Here is a 15,798-nt window from a genome sequence, read left to right as displayed (position 1 = left end):
TCTGACTACATAATAACAACAGCAGCTGAGCCACCATATCTATGAACTGAGTGTATTCTAAGTCTTTTCACCCTACGAGGTGAGTGCATATCATTTCTGTTTTATAAACACAGGAGAGAAGACCCAGAGTGATTACAGTGTGTGTCAGTGGCTCAGTCATGTCCGACTCTCTGCGACCCCATGGACTGCAGCCCGCCAGGCTCCTCTGTCCAGGGGATTCTCCAGGCAGGAATACTGGAGTGGGTTGCCATTTTCCTTCTCCAGGGGATCTTCCTGACCCAGGAATTGAACCAGGATCTCCTGAAGTGCAGGCAGATTCTTTACCATCTGAGCTACCAGGGAAGCCTAGAGGGGTTACAGGAAGTCTCCAGAGTCATACCAATAGAGTCTGGATTCCAACCCGCCCGGGTGACATCCTTCCACCCCACACTGCTTTGCATTAGGGGCCCCGGCATTATCATCCCTGTGTTTGGAAAGAGGAAAACTGCGGTCAAAGAGGGTTGAGTGACGTGGCCAGTGTTGTTTGAATCTGGTCTACCTGTGTCTACGTTCCTCCTTCCCACCACCATCAGTGGTGGCAGGACCCCCCGGGGACACCGTCTGGGAGGGGATGCCGTGGACCGGATGGGGGTAGGAAGGAAGCAAGCGCGGTGGTCCAGCGGCTTCTCGGCGGCACTTACTTTGCTGTGGGCGCAGATGGCCGAGCCCAGGAGCTTCCAGGTGCCGCCCCTCCGGTCCATTCGCAGCATCCGAAGGATCTGCAGGAAGCGCAGGCTCCGCAGGGACGTGGCCAGGACGTTGCCCTGGTTTCCCACGGCAACCACAGGCACGGACGCGATCAGCACAAAGATGTCTGGAAAGAGGGTGGAGGGTGGCAGGGAAGAGGGGGGAAGGAGGTCAGGCCAGAGCGTGGGAGCCGTCACTGCACTGTTGGCCACAGACGGGCAGGTGCCGTGTTAAATCGTGATACCCGTGGGATACGTGTTCTTCTGCGATGAGTGAGGAAACAGGAGCTCTGAGTGTGAACCCCTTTCCAGGGCCCTGCAGCCAGATGTGGCCGAGTTGGGACTGGATGCAGGATGCCAGCGCTCACTCCAATCCCAGGGAAGTGATGCTCCAAGACCCTCCAGCGGTGGTCCTTGGGGGGTCCCTCTCTGGCTGAGAGGGGATTGGGGCTGCCCAGGTGGTGGAGAGGTGGTCTGAAGCTCAGATGCTGTTTAACTGTGGGTTTCCCCTTTCCCTGGTGGCTCAGACGGTAAGGCATCTGCCTGCAATGTGGGAGACTGGGGTTCGATCCCTGGGTCGGGAAGATCCCCTGGAGCAGGGCATGGCAACCCACTCCAATATTCTTGCCTGGAAAAAGCCCATGGACAGAGGACACTGGCGGACTATAGTCCATGGGGTCACAAAGAGTCCGACACAACTGAGAGACTTCACTTTCACTTTCCCCTGCAAGCAAGCTTTGAGAGGGTCCTGGCTGCGGGTGACTGAAAGGGAGGTGAACTCGGGAAGCAGAAGGGAGGGGAGAGGGAGGCAGGGGAAAGGCCAGGGCAGAGGTCTTGTGGGGGCTGCTGCTGCTGCTGGAACCTCAGAGCTGTAGGCAGAACACCTCCCACCATCATCCCTCTGAAAGATGGGAGCTGGGGTCTCTGTCCACAGGCTCCCGCCCCCTGCTGGCCGAGGGCGTCATCAACATGCCCACACTTCTGAGCTGCACTGCCCAGTGACCTCTCTCAGTTTCAGAGAAGACCCTGGGGTAGGGTGCAGGAAAGCATGGGACCCGCCCCAGACATGGGGGGCTGCTGTCAGGAGGAGACCCAGAAATGTCCACCAGAGCTGCAAGCAGAGGCCAAGGGGGTGAGGCAGTTCTCAAAGGGCCAAGCTGGCTCCTGAAGGTAAACGGTCAAAGATGGAAGGAAGAGGGCCCTGGTCTCGTTCGCATTCCCTTCAATGTTCCTCCCCCCAGCTCCAGGATCTATTATGTCCCCACTGCACTGCAGGGGACTAGCAAGCACAAAGGATCCCGTGATCCAGTAAATTAGAAAAAGAATCAATTAAACAGGTTTTACTACTGCAGGACTCTCAGGGCCTTTAATGTACTATTATGTCCTGGGGCTGTCACTTTTACCAATGAAGTCTAGCCTTTCTCAAAAGATGTCAACCACAGAACTGTTTAGTTGGTTTGTTTTTGCAAGGGCATCAGGGTACAAGGAAGACACTTGGAATGTTTATCCAATGGGCCAAGTCCAAGCTTCTGAAAACCCTCTGTGACCTGGCCCTAGGGAACCTTCTAGAAGCACGTGTGGTTTTCTGGGTTCACTGTGGTCTCTCACATCTCCGTACCTTTGTTTGTGCCGGCTACCCTGCTCGGATTAGGTTCCTAAATCCACACCAAGTATGTCTGCCCAAAAAAGCTGGCATCCTTTCGACCATGTGAAAGTGTCTCCCATATATGCCTAAACTCTGGGGAAAACTAGGGGTCAGACATCTGGATACCAGTATATCTATATCCTTGGTTGGGCTTCTCTGTCTGTGTAAAGATATCCACTTTTCAGGTTTGCAGAAAATAAAACAAAACCTAGACGCAGGGTAAATGTGACATGAGTCTATGACACTCTGACACTAGGGCAGCAAATCTCAGCCCAGAGAGACTCAGCCACAGTGACAGGGCAGGGTCTGAGGCTGTTTCAAATGAGGAGGACATGATGCACGTGCACAGGATAGCCACCCTCTGGTCAAACAGAGCAAAACAACTCTACCTATGAGGGCCACGTTATGGGAGAAGTTAGATGAGCAGAAGAGAAAATGCAACAACATCAGGAAAGAAGCCAGCCAGGATGGTGGAGGCTGAGGGCCAGTCTCATCTCTCCAGAAGGGACAGGAGGAGAACAAAAGCTGGAGCTCCCTTATGATCCTAGAGTCGTGAGACTATTCTGCTGGAAACCCTCCTGTTCCAGTGGGGCTCCCTATACTAGGACTGCTCTAAGTTGGCAGAGACCTCAGAATTTGGGCACCGTCAATCTCAAAGTCACCCCCTCCATGCCCTGCTAAAATACACACACACACACACACACACACACACAAAGACTTCTGGTCAGCACTGGAGAGGTCACTCCAAAGACGAAAAAGAAGTCAGCTTAACACATTATTGACCAGAGACGTATTAACACATCTTTTGTGATCTGAACATTATTGATCGGAGATGTTATCAATATGCTCTTAAAGAGGGAAACAATTAACATCACTGTGTAAAGTTGTTAGAGCTTAAAATTGATCAAGCTTTCATTATACAACTTATATTGTCATTATCATTCACATTTTGCTCCATTAGGTTTTTGTTCCAACCCTGTGTATATTACAAATGCAAATTTATTACCATAAAGTTTTTAAAAATGATGCACCGTGAAATTTTGGGTGAAGAAGAATTTTTTGGTGAATTTTATGCAGATACTTTCTCTGAATATCAGAGTGACATATATACCAGTGTCTCAGAAGATGATAGTTCTTCAGAATGTAGCTCTGATTCAGGTGATGTGAACAGCAGACCAACAAAAGACAAGAAAACCTCAGTGATTGATTCTGATACAGAAAGTGAAAATGAAACTCACAGTGCTGGAGAATGCGCCTTTGCTTCCACTCAAGAGTAGACTGAAGACAACATTTCACAAACACTGGAAGACTTCACAGGTGTGTCAAGTGTAACTGTTGAGTATAACGATGCACAAAGTGTTGGTGAAATAACAATTAATTTTGGCTGGCCAGAATAAAAGCGCCATTAGTTTCTCCAAAAATCCCCTGGTCAATAATGAATTAAGATGTGAAGGATAGGGAAGGAAAGAGGAAGGCAAAGGAAAGTTGGGGGTTTTGAAAGACCAAACGTTTGTTTCCTTTCAAATTCATATATTGAGTCCTGTCTCTTGGTGTGATGGTGCTGGCGGGGGGGGCGCCTCTGGGAGGTGATTAGGTCATGGAGGTGGAGCCCTCATGAATGGGATAAGTGCCCTTAAGGAAGAAAGAGACTCTGGAGAGCCCCTTCCTCCTCGTGAGGGCACAGCAAGAAGACAGTGTCTATGAACCAGGAAGAGAACTCTCACCAGAAGCTGACCCCGCTGGCACCCCAGCCTCAGACTTTCAGCCTCCAGAACTGTAAGGAATAAATTTCCGTTATTTATAAGCTACTCTGTGTGGTATTCTGTTAAAGCAGCTTGAACAGACTAAGACACAGGTAGACAGGGAAGGAGGACAGAGGAAGAGAGGAAAAAATGTGGAAAAAATTAAGTAACTGAAAAGTTCTCCAAAACTGCACGTGTGTGCATGCATACACACACACACACACACACCCTGCCTACATTCGAAATTCTGAGCACTAGACAAAAACCTCAGCTTTCCAGCCTCAGCAGCAGATGGGAAGAAGAAAAAGGGCTTCAGCTAATGGTGAGGGTGGTACTGTCCTCGGTGTGAGGCAACCTGCAAACCTGGCAACTTAGTCCCAGGTGATACGGAGGGAAACTGGCAGCCAGGACAGAGCAATGGTCAAGCTCTTCCTCCCTGGGCTGGCCATTCATACCAAACAGGGCTGTATTCTGTCCTGGGGGTCAGTTTTCAAAAGGGCAGGGAAGAAGAAGCAGCAGCTCAGAGGGGAGGGTCTGTGATGCTAACAAGATGGGATGTAAGATGGAGTTGAAGCCATGAAGCACATTTTTCCTGAGGACAGAGATTGCTGGAGCAGGGACAGAATGGCTGAGCTCAAACATCTGAAGAGAGTCCGAGGAGTTAAGATGGAATGAATAACCTTGAGAGGTGGTGAGTGCCCTGTGACTGGAGGTATGCAAGTAAAATCTGGGGGAACGACATAAAGGCTGCTATGAAAGGAGCTGGAGCAGCAGACAGGAAGGCATGTTCAGCCAAATGCTCCTGAAGGTTCCTTCCAGCCCTGATATTCTATGATCCTCTAACTTTAACTACTTCTAGGAATTCAAAGCTCCAAGATTCCTAAGCATCACTGCAGGCAGATTTCATCCTGTCTCTCTATGATTTTGGTAGGATCTTCAGATGGGAACCTAGGGGTTCCCCCTAGGTGGGCTAGGGGTGGAGGTGGGTTCTATCCTGCACCAATAGGAGTGTGTGAGAGCTTCCACCATCTCTGCTATGAAAATGCCTATATCCGGATGGAGGGGTATCCGTGACACATCCCCAGAGCAACTTTTGGGTCAGGACACAGCAATGTGGTGTTGCCCTCCCTTGGGAGGGCAAAGTGGTAGATTCTTGCAGACCTGGGTGTTAGGATGGAATCCGCTGCTTACTCCCTGTGTGACTGGAGAATGCCTCAGAACCGTGAGCCTCAGTTTCCACCTCTGTAAAATGGACATCATGTGATCCTACAGAAGTAACTCCCAACCAGCGATGGACGTGCCACACCTTCTAACTCCACTGCAGCCAACTGGAAGGCAATTGGCAACTGTGGCTTCACAGGGACTGGGGATGTTCAGAGTCCTACAATGGCTGCACCTTTGCATTCCAAACGCCGAGAGTACCCCCCGATCCCAACTCCCATGAAGAATCCCTGCCCTGCGGACTCATTCTAAAAAGAAGCCACAGGGGCAGGTACTCAGTACCTGCTGGAGGGTTGAAGGGAGCGTGAGAGGCAAGGCCGGCCCCCACCATGTGTAGGGTTTCCCAGACGAATTGTGTCTGCTTAAAATTGCTTCCGAGAAGCAATGCACCCAAAGAGGGGGCCGAGGAGCCCCTGGGCCCGGGCTCAGGGCTCACCCAACATGCACAAGGGCTTCCTGGCAAACTTCAGTCGTCCCCGCCAGCCTTTGTATCGGCAGCAACAGCCGGCAGCCCAGATCCTCAAAGCAAACTCGGCTCCGAAGATGAAAATAGCAAATGTTTCCTGTGTGCAAGAACATATGGAGAGACGCTGATTAGCTCGGACCCAGTTGTCCGGAACCAGCGATTTCTGTTCTGAAGTTCTGAAGAGTTGGATTTCTATGGTTGCCGGTTTGGTGGGCGGAGGGGTTAGGACAGGCTGACCACCCCCATTCAGTGCGGGGCAGCTCCTATCTTCACTAGCTGGCTGTCCCGAACATTAAGCCTTTTTTTCTATGCTTTTTTTCCCCTAATGGATCGTTTCTTACAAATTCCTTTAATATACTAAAAAGCCCCTAAGAAGTTCAGTTGAGTTGAAAGGAAAGGAATTGATGGAATTGTCCACGAGTTGTCTGGCCCCTGGTATTGCTAAGTGTGGCCAGTGGTTATTGAGCGCAGCTCCGGGGTCAGGAATCACAGAGGTATTTTATAATATTACCCTCAGCTTATATTTTGAGAAACCAAGGCCAGGGAAGGAGTGGCTGAATAAATGTTTCAAGGCCAAAAGTGGCCAAGAAGGAATTCCAGGCAGATCATCAGGCTCAGAGCTCACGCCCATCAGGGTGTTACTGTGCTACTCTACTCCCCTGGGACACAGAGACTGCTCCATCCCTCCCAGGCCTCCCTTGCTGATCAGACAGAGACACTTTGCTCCTTCTGTTTGGTGACTTCCCTGGGGCTCTTGGGGAGTTGCAACAATCCTTGAAACTTAGTTCCTGGAACTGGGTGGCTTCCCAGGAGTCACCTGCTCGGGTCTCAGCTCCAGACCTGCCCTGAAAAGGAACCTGATGTTTCAGATACCACGGGCATCACGCTTAGCTCACCAGATTAGTGTTTATGAAATAGCAAGATCCCCCTAATTGGGGGCGGGGGGGTGGTTGGCATCCTTCCCTTGTGCAGAGGGCAGGGCCTCACCCTAAACAGGTGGGCTGATCCTATCCAAGGCATGGTCATTCAAAGGGTCAGCTGGCCAGTGCTGTTCGGGGTCATAGCAGGAACCAGCTCTTCCTGGAAGCCACCTCCCGGCTGGGCATGGATGCTGCACTCAGCCCATTGGTCTGTGCTCCTTGCGTTACATTTTTACATACCGTGGGTAAGGATGGGAGGAAATTGAGTCAAAGGTGTTAGGTAATCTGCCCAAGACTGCTGCCTACACGCTGTCCACCACATGCGGGATACAGACTGGACGGTGAAAACGGGCAGGGGCCCAGAAGGAAGGCCTTGGAGTTTTCATGTAGAAATGGGATTTGGTACTTGGCCTTGAAGGAAGAGGTCCTCAGGGTTTAAGGAGGAAAAGCAGAGGCAGGGTTTGGAACCGAACACGCCTTTGCGTTACATATCAGAAGGTGTTATCGTTTAGCCATTGGGTCTTGGTTTCTGCTTTGACTTTGTTCGTGCCCCCTGTTCTCTAATCTGGAATAACACATGGCCATTAGCTCCCTGCTCCACCTGTGCACCGGGAAGGCTTCATCAACCGATTTGTCATTGCTTTTTCTTACTTCTGGACTTGGCCAGAGACTCCAGGAAACCAAAGGCAGTTGTGGGGAAACTGCACCCAAGGGCCTCCTTGTCCTCACCGCTGAAGGGCCCACCAGAGCGTCTGCCCCAGAAGCACAGCACCACGCTGGGTGCACATCTCACCAGCAGCAGGAGCCAGTCCCCCGAAACAGTCTCGTACTCCCTGAAGGTGGTCAGGACAGCCAGAATCAAGCACCCCAGGACAATCAGGAACCTAGAAGGGAAGGAAAAAGAAACTAAGGAACTGCCTTGTTCTGGACTGTGCCGAGGCTAGGCAGAAGGGTAATAGCCAGGATGAAGCTACAGCATCCATCGGACATAGGAGTGGACTTGTTACATTATCCCATTTAACCTCGTGACACAGCTGTGAGGCAGTTAGGAATTGATGCTACAGTTATGGAAACCAGGTTTGAGAGAGCAACATGCATAACTTTACCAGCAAGTTAGTGGAAACAGTGAAAATTTGAGTTACAGCATCTGGTTCCAGCCCTAGAGGACTACAGATTGCCTGACAAACCAAAGTTACCGCAAGCTTTGGTCGATCAACTGGAATGTGACTACGTTAATAACGGGTCCTGCACACACAGGACTATGACCTTCAAACATATGAAAATATTCTTAGAATAAAAACAAATTCATCTGAAGATTGATAAATTCAATGAAAGTCTCTGTTACCATTATCTTCAGATTATTATTATTATTATTATTTTTTACAGTCAGTAGTTACTAAAGGAAATAATCTCTTTCAATTGGGGGATCTTCAGAATCGTTTCTAAAATTATCAAGTGTGTTTCATGCTACAAAGAATCCAAGCCACCGTGATGCAGAGCTGCTTGCTGAAAAGTCACTGGGAGCTCATCTGGTTCATGCCCCTGCCTCAGGCAGAAGCTAACTGCAAACAATCCTCTGAGATGATTGTATTTATAAACTCCCTGTGTGTGAGAGAGTGAGGGTGGTGGAGAGACAGTGTGTGTGTGTGTGTGTGTGTGTGTGTGCGCGCGCGCGTGCGCTTCATCATTTCAGCAAAGAAAAGAGGTTCTCCGTCCCTCTTGGTGGGGACTCTGGTTCAATGGTCAGCATCAGGTTCTCTGGGTGTCTAAGTGAAAGTGTTAGGTGCTCCATCGTGACCCTGCTTTTTGTAACTCCATGAACTATAGACTGCCAGGTTCCTCTGTCCATGGAATTCTCCAGGCATGAATACTGGAGTGGGTAAGATTCCCTTCTCCAGGGGATCTTTCTAACCTAGGGATTGAACATAGGTCTCCAGCACTGCAGGCAGATTCTTCACCATCTGAACCACGGGGGAAACCCTGGTGTCTAAGAGGGAAACTAATGCCTGCGGGAGTCTTGGTGCCATAGACTCCAAGTTCTCCTGCTCCGTGTAATCCGGCGCTCTGTCCTGCTAGGCCCCCATCCATGCCTTTTCGGTTTGTTTATGTAAGTGGGTACCCAACTCGTGCATTCATTCATCCATCCATCCGTTGAATATGTATATGGTAGGCACTGGGGGAGGCAGAGCTGGAATTCAATGATGAACAAGCTGGATCTGTCCTCCTGAGCTGACGGTCCTGACAAACAGAAAACCAACTCATGGTGTGATGGTGAGGACCATGATACAAGGAGGTTTGGAGATGTCTGCTCCTGGAGCTGGCTTGGCCCGGAGTGCTGGTCCCACCCCTTGATGATCTTGATTGCATTTTCTGATCAACAGTCCTGCTGACCTGCAGATCTGACTCTGTCTCCAACCCTGTCTAGGAACCCAAATGAGATTTTCAGCTCCCTCCTGTTTGGTCATTTTAAATTCATGACATGTGTGGAACCTGCTTCCTCTTCATTCAAGTCTCTGGCGATGATGATGACGATGATGATGGTAACAATCTCAACACCCAACACCACTCTTTAGTGAGCACATACCATCTGCCACCTTACACCTATCAGCTCATTTATCCTCACAACCTTCTCCCAAGGTAGATATGATCATTCCCGTTATACCGATAAAGAAATTCATCAGAAGGAAGCATCACTAGCAGGATAACTGTGTCGTCAGTAAAAAGACTACAGAGATCTTCCGGACCCAGGGATCGAACCTGCGTCTTCTGCAACTTCTGCACTGCAGGAGCATTTTATACACACATGAATGAAAAACTTAGCCCTCATTTTCAAGGACTTCCTAGCCCAGTGGGGGAAACAGGACAAATGACCCCATGAGAGTCTGGCTGAAGTTATCATCTGAGTGTCCACAGGCTTTGGGAAAACAACGCAGGAAGTACCCCAGAGGCTGTGGTCAGTGGGTTGGAAGGCTCTCTGAGTCTTAGCTAGCGTGGATCATATGTCCCAGTTTATCCAGGACATTCTCCATTTTGTGTGTGTTGACCAGCAGCACGGACCCCTAGGCAATGTGAACAACATGTACATGTGCAGAGAGTTCAAGGATACTAAACCCCACTCAATCTTCTCCTTCAGTAAGGGGTGCGAGCCTTTTATGATCCGACCTTCCCCAGCCCCTCTTGCTTCCCCACCCCCAGAATCACTGTGCTTCCTCAAGCCCTCTTCTCAATGCTCCTCTTCCCTGCCCACTCCCCCGATGTGCCCCTTTACCTCCTGCTAGCACCTTGACTTCCCTGCTAACACCAGGGCTTCCCTGGTGGCTCAGAGTTTAAAGCATCTGCCTCTAAATGCGGAAGACCTGGGTTCAATCCCTGGGTCAGGAAGATCCCCTGGAGAAGGAAATGGCAACCCACTCCAGTATTCTTGCCTGGAGAATCCCATGGACAGAGGAGCCTGCTGGGCTACAGTCCATGGGGTTGCAAAGAGTCGGACACGACTGAGTGATTTAACTTTCAACACCTTAACAGTACCGGGCACACCTTGCGTCTAGAGCCTCCCAGCTACTGCCTGCACAATTCCTCATGTGACCCCTCCCTTGGGATCACAGAACACCCAGAGGCATTTCTATTCCAGCACTGATCACAGCCTGTTATCATATTGTAATCACTGCTTGCCCCGTGTCATAAATACAGCGCACCATCTTAACACCCAGCATGAGAACTCGTCCCAAGGCAGGCACTGCCTGTCTAGTGAAATATCTTACAAATCCAGTTGAGGTGGAAGTTGCAACCCTCAAGGCATGAGACTGCTAAACTTCCCAGCAATAGAAAGCAGCCAGAAGTTGGAGATGGGGTAGGTCTCGAGGGCTGAGAATGACAAAGAGGAGAAGATACGGCATGCTGAGGGGTTGTTAAGAACAAGCCTGGCTAAAATGAAGTTTGTGGCCTTGCATCTCCACCAATGAGACAGGGAGGCCAAGCTAGAGGAGACTCAATGCGGGGAGGTGAGAGGGTGGACAACGTGGTTTTCAAAGGCTTCAGGAGTATGTATACAGAAGCCAACAAGCCAGCAAAGATAAATCATGCTGTGGACCTACTGTTTGAGGTCCAAGTGGGAATATCCAGTAAGCTGATCGAAATTCAAGTCTAAAGTTTAGAGGAGAGGTCGGAGCTAGGTACTTAAGTCCCTTTAAGCTCTAATTGTGATTTCAGAGCCAGGTGAGGGGACAACTCGACCTTAACCGGTCACCAATACGCAGTTTCAGCCTGGTTCCCATTCGCAGGGGGGCGTGGAGAACCAGGCTTTAGCCAGCAGGGGGCAGCAAACACTCGTCGGAAGTTGGTATTTTCTTGCATCTCCAGGGATTGAAAAGTACCGGCAACCTGGGGAATTTACTTGCTGAGATTTGAAAACAATCATTAATTTATAAAGCGGAAAGCACCAAGGAAGCCCTCCTTTACCTGAGAAGGGGATGCACTCTTTGGTCTCCTGCACATTGCACTTTATGCTGAAGATATGAACTGGATTCCAGACTCATGGGTGGAATTATCAGTCTCACGGATGTAAGACAGAGAGGAGTGGCTAGACGGGTTCTTCCCTTCTCTTTCTGTTTTGTCTCTCTCTCTCTCCATGCCTCACCGATTTTTTTTTAAGTATTTCAAAATTAATTTATTCATTCAACAAGTATTCTTAACATATACTCCACACAGGGTACATATCCCTATGTAACTGTGAGTAACACAGACAAATCATAACACAGTGTGAAACAGTCAGAACCATCATATAAATATATGTAGAGGTTGTACGTGCAATTGGGGGAGGGGCTGCAGTTAAGGATCATCTGAAGAAAATATCCTAGGATCATTTTATCTGTTTATTCTAATGCCAGTGGCTCAGCACACCAACCTCCCTTTCAGCCATCTCAGGAAACCAATTATTCTTTTACTTCCTCCATCATGTGAGTTTCTTCTCTGTATTAGAGACATCAGTTTGCTGACAAAGGTCCGCATAGTCAAAGCTATGATTTTTCCAGTAGTCATGTACAGATATGAGAGTTGGACCATAAAGAAGGCTGACTGCTGAAGAACTGATGCTTTCAAACTGTGGTGCTGAAGATTCTTTAGAGTCCCTTGGACAGCAATCAAACCAGTCAAATCAATCAATCCTAAAGGAAATCAGTCCTGAATATTCATTAGAAGGACCGATGTTGAAGCTGAAACTCCTATACTTTGGCTACCTGATGCGAAGAACTGACTCATTGGAAAAGTCCCTGATGGTGGGAGAGATTGAAGGTGGGAGGAGAAGGGGACGACAGAGGATGAGATGGCTGGATGGCATCACCAACTCAATGGACTTGAGTTTGAGCAAACTCTGAGAGATAGCGAAGGACAGGGAGGCCTGACGTGCTGCAGTCCATGGGGTTGCAAAGAGCTCGACACAATTGAGCGACTGAACAACAACAACATCCTTTACGCCACTTTTCTCTCTCTCTTCTCTCTTGCTGGAGGCTTGGGGAGAGTCAACAGCTGCCCTTCTGTCTGCAGGGTCCCGACCGTCTTTCCAAATAAAACCAGTTGAGGTCAAGGGTCTTGACATGCCCTCAAACCAGACACCATCTCCTACCTGCCTCTTCCCACCCGAGCCTGGCCTCCCTTCGTAGGAACAAAGCCGGACCCACCGGAAATCATGACAAATATCTCCTCAAGGACTTCATTCAAGGGGAACCCAAGAGAGTGAAAACTCTAGGATTTACCTGGTGATTTTTTTTGGCGTGTCATTTTCTCCTGTACTCTGGAGAGCAGCAGTGCCAGGAGGGGACACTGTCACCGCTATATCCCTGCCCCGTTTTACAGATGAGGACCACAGCCTTCAGGCTCAGGCAGTGGGGTCACCACAGGAGGAGGGGGCAGAGATGCTAGGACCGACGCTGTTTTGAGAATGACCATGGGGCTTGGAGTGAGGTTCTGCAGGGAACGGGGCCAGGGCAGGGCCAGCTGGAGAGCTGGGGGTGGGGTGGGGTTGGGGGGTGCACTGAGAGTTCAGCTTCCCTCTCCTCTGGTCTCCAGTTTTGGGGAGAAAAACTTGGTTCCATCTCTAGGCAGTTCCCCAAGACCCCTGATGGCCCCTGCTCCCCGTAGGCATATTTCAAGAGCCAGGTAGCTCGCCAAGGTCCTAGATTGAGGGAAGAAAGCATGGACTCTTCTCCTTTCAGTTCCCATCTGTCTGCCATTAAACGGGAATGCTTGTAGTCAGGCTCCAAAGGATCTGAATCTTGGCTCACCACCTAGAAATCAGATGACCCAGGGCAGGTTTACTTTTTTGAACCTCAGTTTCTCATTTAGAACACGCAAGTGACAAATCAAGGGATTTTCTTTATCTTATTCCTTATCCCAGTCTTTGTAGCTCAGAGATTGCACAGGGCAGCAAAAACTCTCATAACTAAAAACCACCTCTCTAAGGAAGTCTCCGTGCAAACATCCTTGACGGTCTAACAGAAGCCTGTATCCTGCACATCATGGCCTTGCAGTTCAGCCTCTGTCTCTCCATCAGGGACATCATCCAACAGTAGAGTATGGACCATTTGCAAAAAGAAAAGGCAGAGCTTACAAAGGATGCAGGATTTTGTGAAGTTGATGGATATGATGATGAAGAGCTGTTCTAAATACAGCAAAACCGTTAACAAGCGACAAGCTTACTAGAACAATTAAAGACAGATCAAATGATATTTCAAAGGGTGAAAAACACCATACAATCCTTCCCCCCAAATGTTGAGAGAATAAAATGTGAAGTCATGTTGTATTATCATCAAGTTTTGGCAAAGAAAATATAACCTCAAATTAACACTCAACTGAGTCTTTGTGCATTGTAAAAATTAGAGCATAGTTGCAATTATAATTTAAATTTTGTGACCTGAGATACAATAAACACATTTTTGTATTTTAATTATATTTTTGTGATCACATACTAATGAGAAATTTTCTTCACTGTTTAGTATGAAGTTTAGTACCCATTTTCAGCAGATACCCTTTAAGTAGATATTCACTGATTACTATTAATTGTGGAATTAGGGACCCTCTAAACCTACCTTATGGGATGGTCATGTAAATAAAAAGAGAACCATATACATAAACTGCTATGAATCCAGGCAAATAGCAGGCATTCAGATGCAAGCTTTTCACCTCTTTCCCTATAGTCTTCTGTTCATAGGGTCAAAAAAGTGGCTTTACTGGAATATAGAAAAAATAATTTTGTGTTTAAAAACCTTCCTTGTCCTTGAAATTAAGCAAGAATATCATAATCACAAAAAATCACAGAAATCGATATCTATATCTTGATCTATCTATATTCTGTCCCTATGAAACTCTGGATAAGTTTCCAACTCATTGGAAAAGACCCTGATGCTGGGAAAGATTGAAGGTGGGAGAAGGGATGACAGAGGATGAGATGGTTGGATGGCATCACCAACTCAATGGACATGAGTTTGAGTAAGCTCCGGGAGTCGGTGATGGACAGGGAGGCCTGGTGTGCTGCAGTCCATAGGGTCGCAAAGAGTCGGACACAACTGAGCAACTAAACTGAACTGATCAACCTCTGGATCCACAGATGTGTGCAAACTGTGTCCCTCAGGCCAAATCTAGGCAGCTGCCATTTTTATAAATAAATTTTTATACCATAGCCACACTCCTTTGTTTATATATGGTCCGTGGCTGTTTTTGTGAGGCAATAGGAGAGCTGAGTAACTGCAGCTGAGTCTATCTGGCCCAAAGGCCTAAAATATTTACTATTTGACTTTTAAAGAAAAAGTTTCCCAACTTTTGATTTAAAGTAAGAGCCCAGGGCAATGGAACTCAGTTGGTACCACCTGAAGATGTCTGACGTGTCTCATGCAGTGCAGAAAAAAATATTTAAAACTTAAAAGTATGGGACTCCATCTTATTGTTGTTGAGATAGATATCACAGTATTTAATAAAGGAATAAAATAGGGTCATTTGTGGAAGAAAAGAAGTAAAAGTTTAGGGAAAAGAAGATAAATATGATTAAAAAAATAAGAACCGGAGTTACAGCTTAAATTTCATTAGTTTCATGGTGAATCTGTCTCTGGAAACATCTATTGAAGTTTCTTGGTATGTTACCAGGCATTTCTTCTTGTGTGTCTTGTCTGCCCACTAATGGCTTTTTTAAATATAATTTTTTTTATTTATTTATGTTTGGCTGTGCCGGGTCCTCTTTGCTTTGCAGGCTGTTCTCTGGTTGTGGCGAGCGGAGGCTCCTCTCTGGCTGTGGTGCACGGGCTTCCCACTGCAGTGGCTTCCCTTGCGGCAGAGCATGGGGTCTAGGGTGCGCGGGCTTCCCACTGCGGCGGCTTCCCTTGCGGCAGAGCACCGGGTCTAGGGTGCACGGGCTTCAGTAGCTGCGGCTCACAGGCTTAGTTGCTCTGTGGGATGTGGGATCTTCCCTGACTAGAGACAACCCATGTCTCCTGCCCTGGCAGGCGGATTCTTTACCACTGAGCCACTGGGAAGCCCTTGGCATGACATTACAGGGTTAAGAAAAACAAAGGCATAATTAAAAATTCATAAACCTCAACTAAAAGTCCAGTCAGCTTTGTGAACAAAATCTTCCTTGTTTCACACCCGGGGTGGTATTTTTAAGGTCTAAATCCATCCTTCCATAGACCCCTGCATGGGCACTGAAATGATGCTAAACCTTAAGAGGATGCTTAATTTTATCAAACCCCTGCAAAGCACCGACTATGCTGTGAGATTGTGATTTATAATGAGAAATATGTATGTGGTCATATCCCAGTTTCTGGTATGGAGTTCATAAAACCCTTGGAACTTCCTTAGTGGGGAGCACAATCAGGGTGTCTTTTGTGATGTCAGCAAGGTGCCTGTTGGGAAGCGCCTCCGGATGGGAGCTGTTGCCAGGAGAAGAAATCAAGTGATTAGAGGGTGGGAACTACGGGTCCCAATTCCCCGACTTCTGGGGAGGGCAGAGGGCCTGGAGCTTGAGCTCCATCACCAATGGCCACTGATTTAATCACTCATGTCTATGTAGTGAAGATTCCATAAAAACGCAAGA

General features: G+C 48.2%; 1 protein-coding gene across 2 annotated transcripts in view; it reads right to left on the bottom strand.

The window, feature by feature from the left end:
• Positions 1-15,798, bottom strand: part of KCNQ3 (potassium voltage-gated channel subfamily Q member 3) — a 300,343-nt gene that overhangs the window by 45,743 nt on the left and 238,802 nt on the right. For both annotated transcript variants that reach the window (XM_027560820.1, XM_027560818.1), the window contains exons 2-4: positions 7,513-7,603; positions 5,770-5,896; positions 681-853 (exon numbers count right to left, since the gene is read on the bottom strand). In XM_027560820.1, the coding sequence (XP_027416621.1) occupies positions 681-853; positions 5,770-5,896; positions 7,513-7,603 (391 nt within the window). The remainder of the gene's footprint in view (positions 1-680; positions 854-5,769; positions 5,897-7,512; positions 7,604-15,798) is intronic.

This window comes from Bos indicus x Bos taurus, chromosome 14 (genome assembly GCF_003369695.1).
Source record: "Bos indicus x Bos taurus breed Angus x Brahman F1 hybrid chromosome 14, Bos_hybrid_MaternalHap_v2.0, whole genome shotgun sequence".
Taxonomy (NCBI): Eukaryota; Metazoa; Chordata; class Mammalia; order Artiodactyla; family Bovidae; genus Bos; species Bos indicus x Bos taurus.
This window is presented reverse-complemented; position numbering and strand designations above follow the sequence as displayed.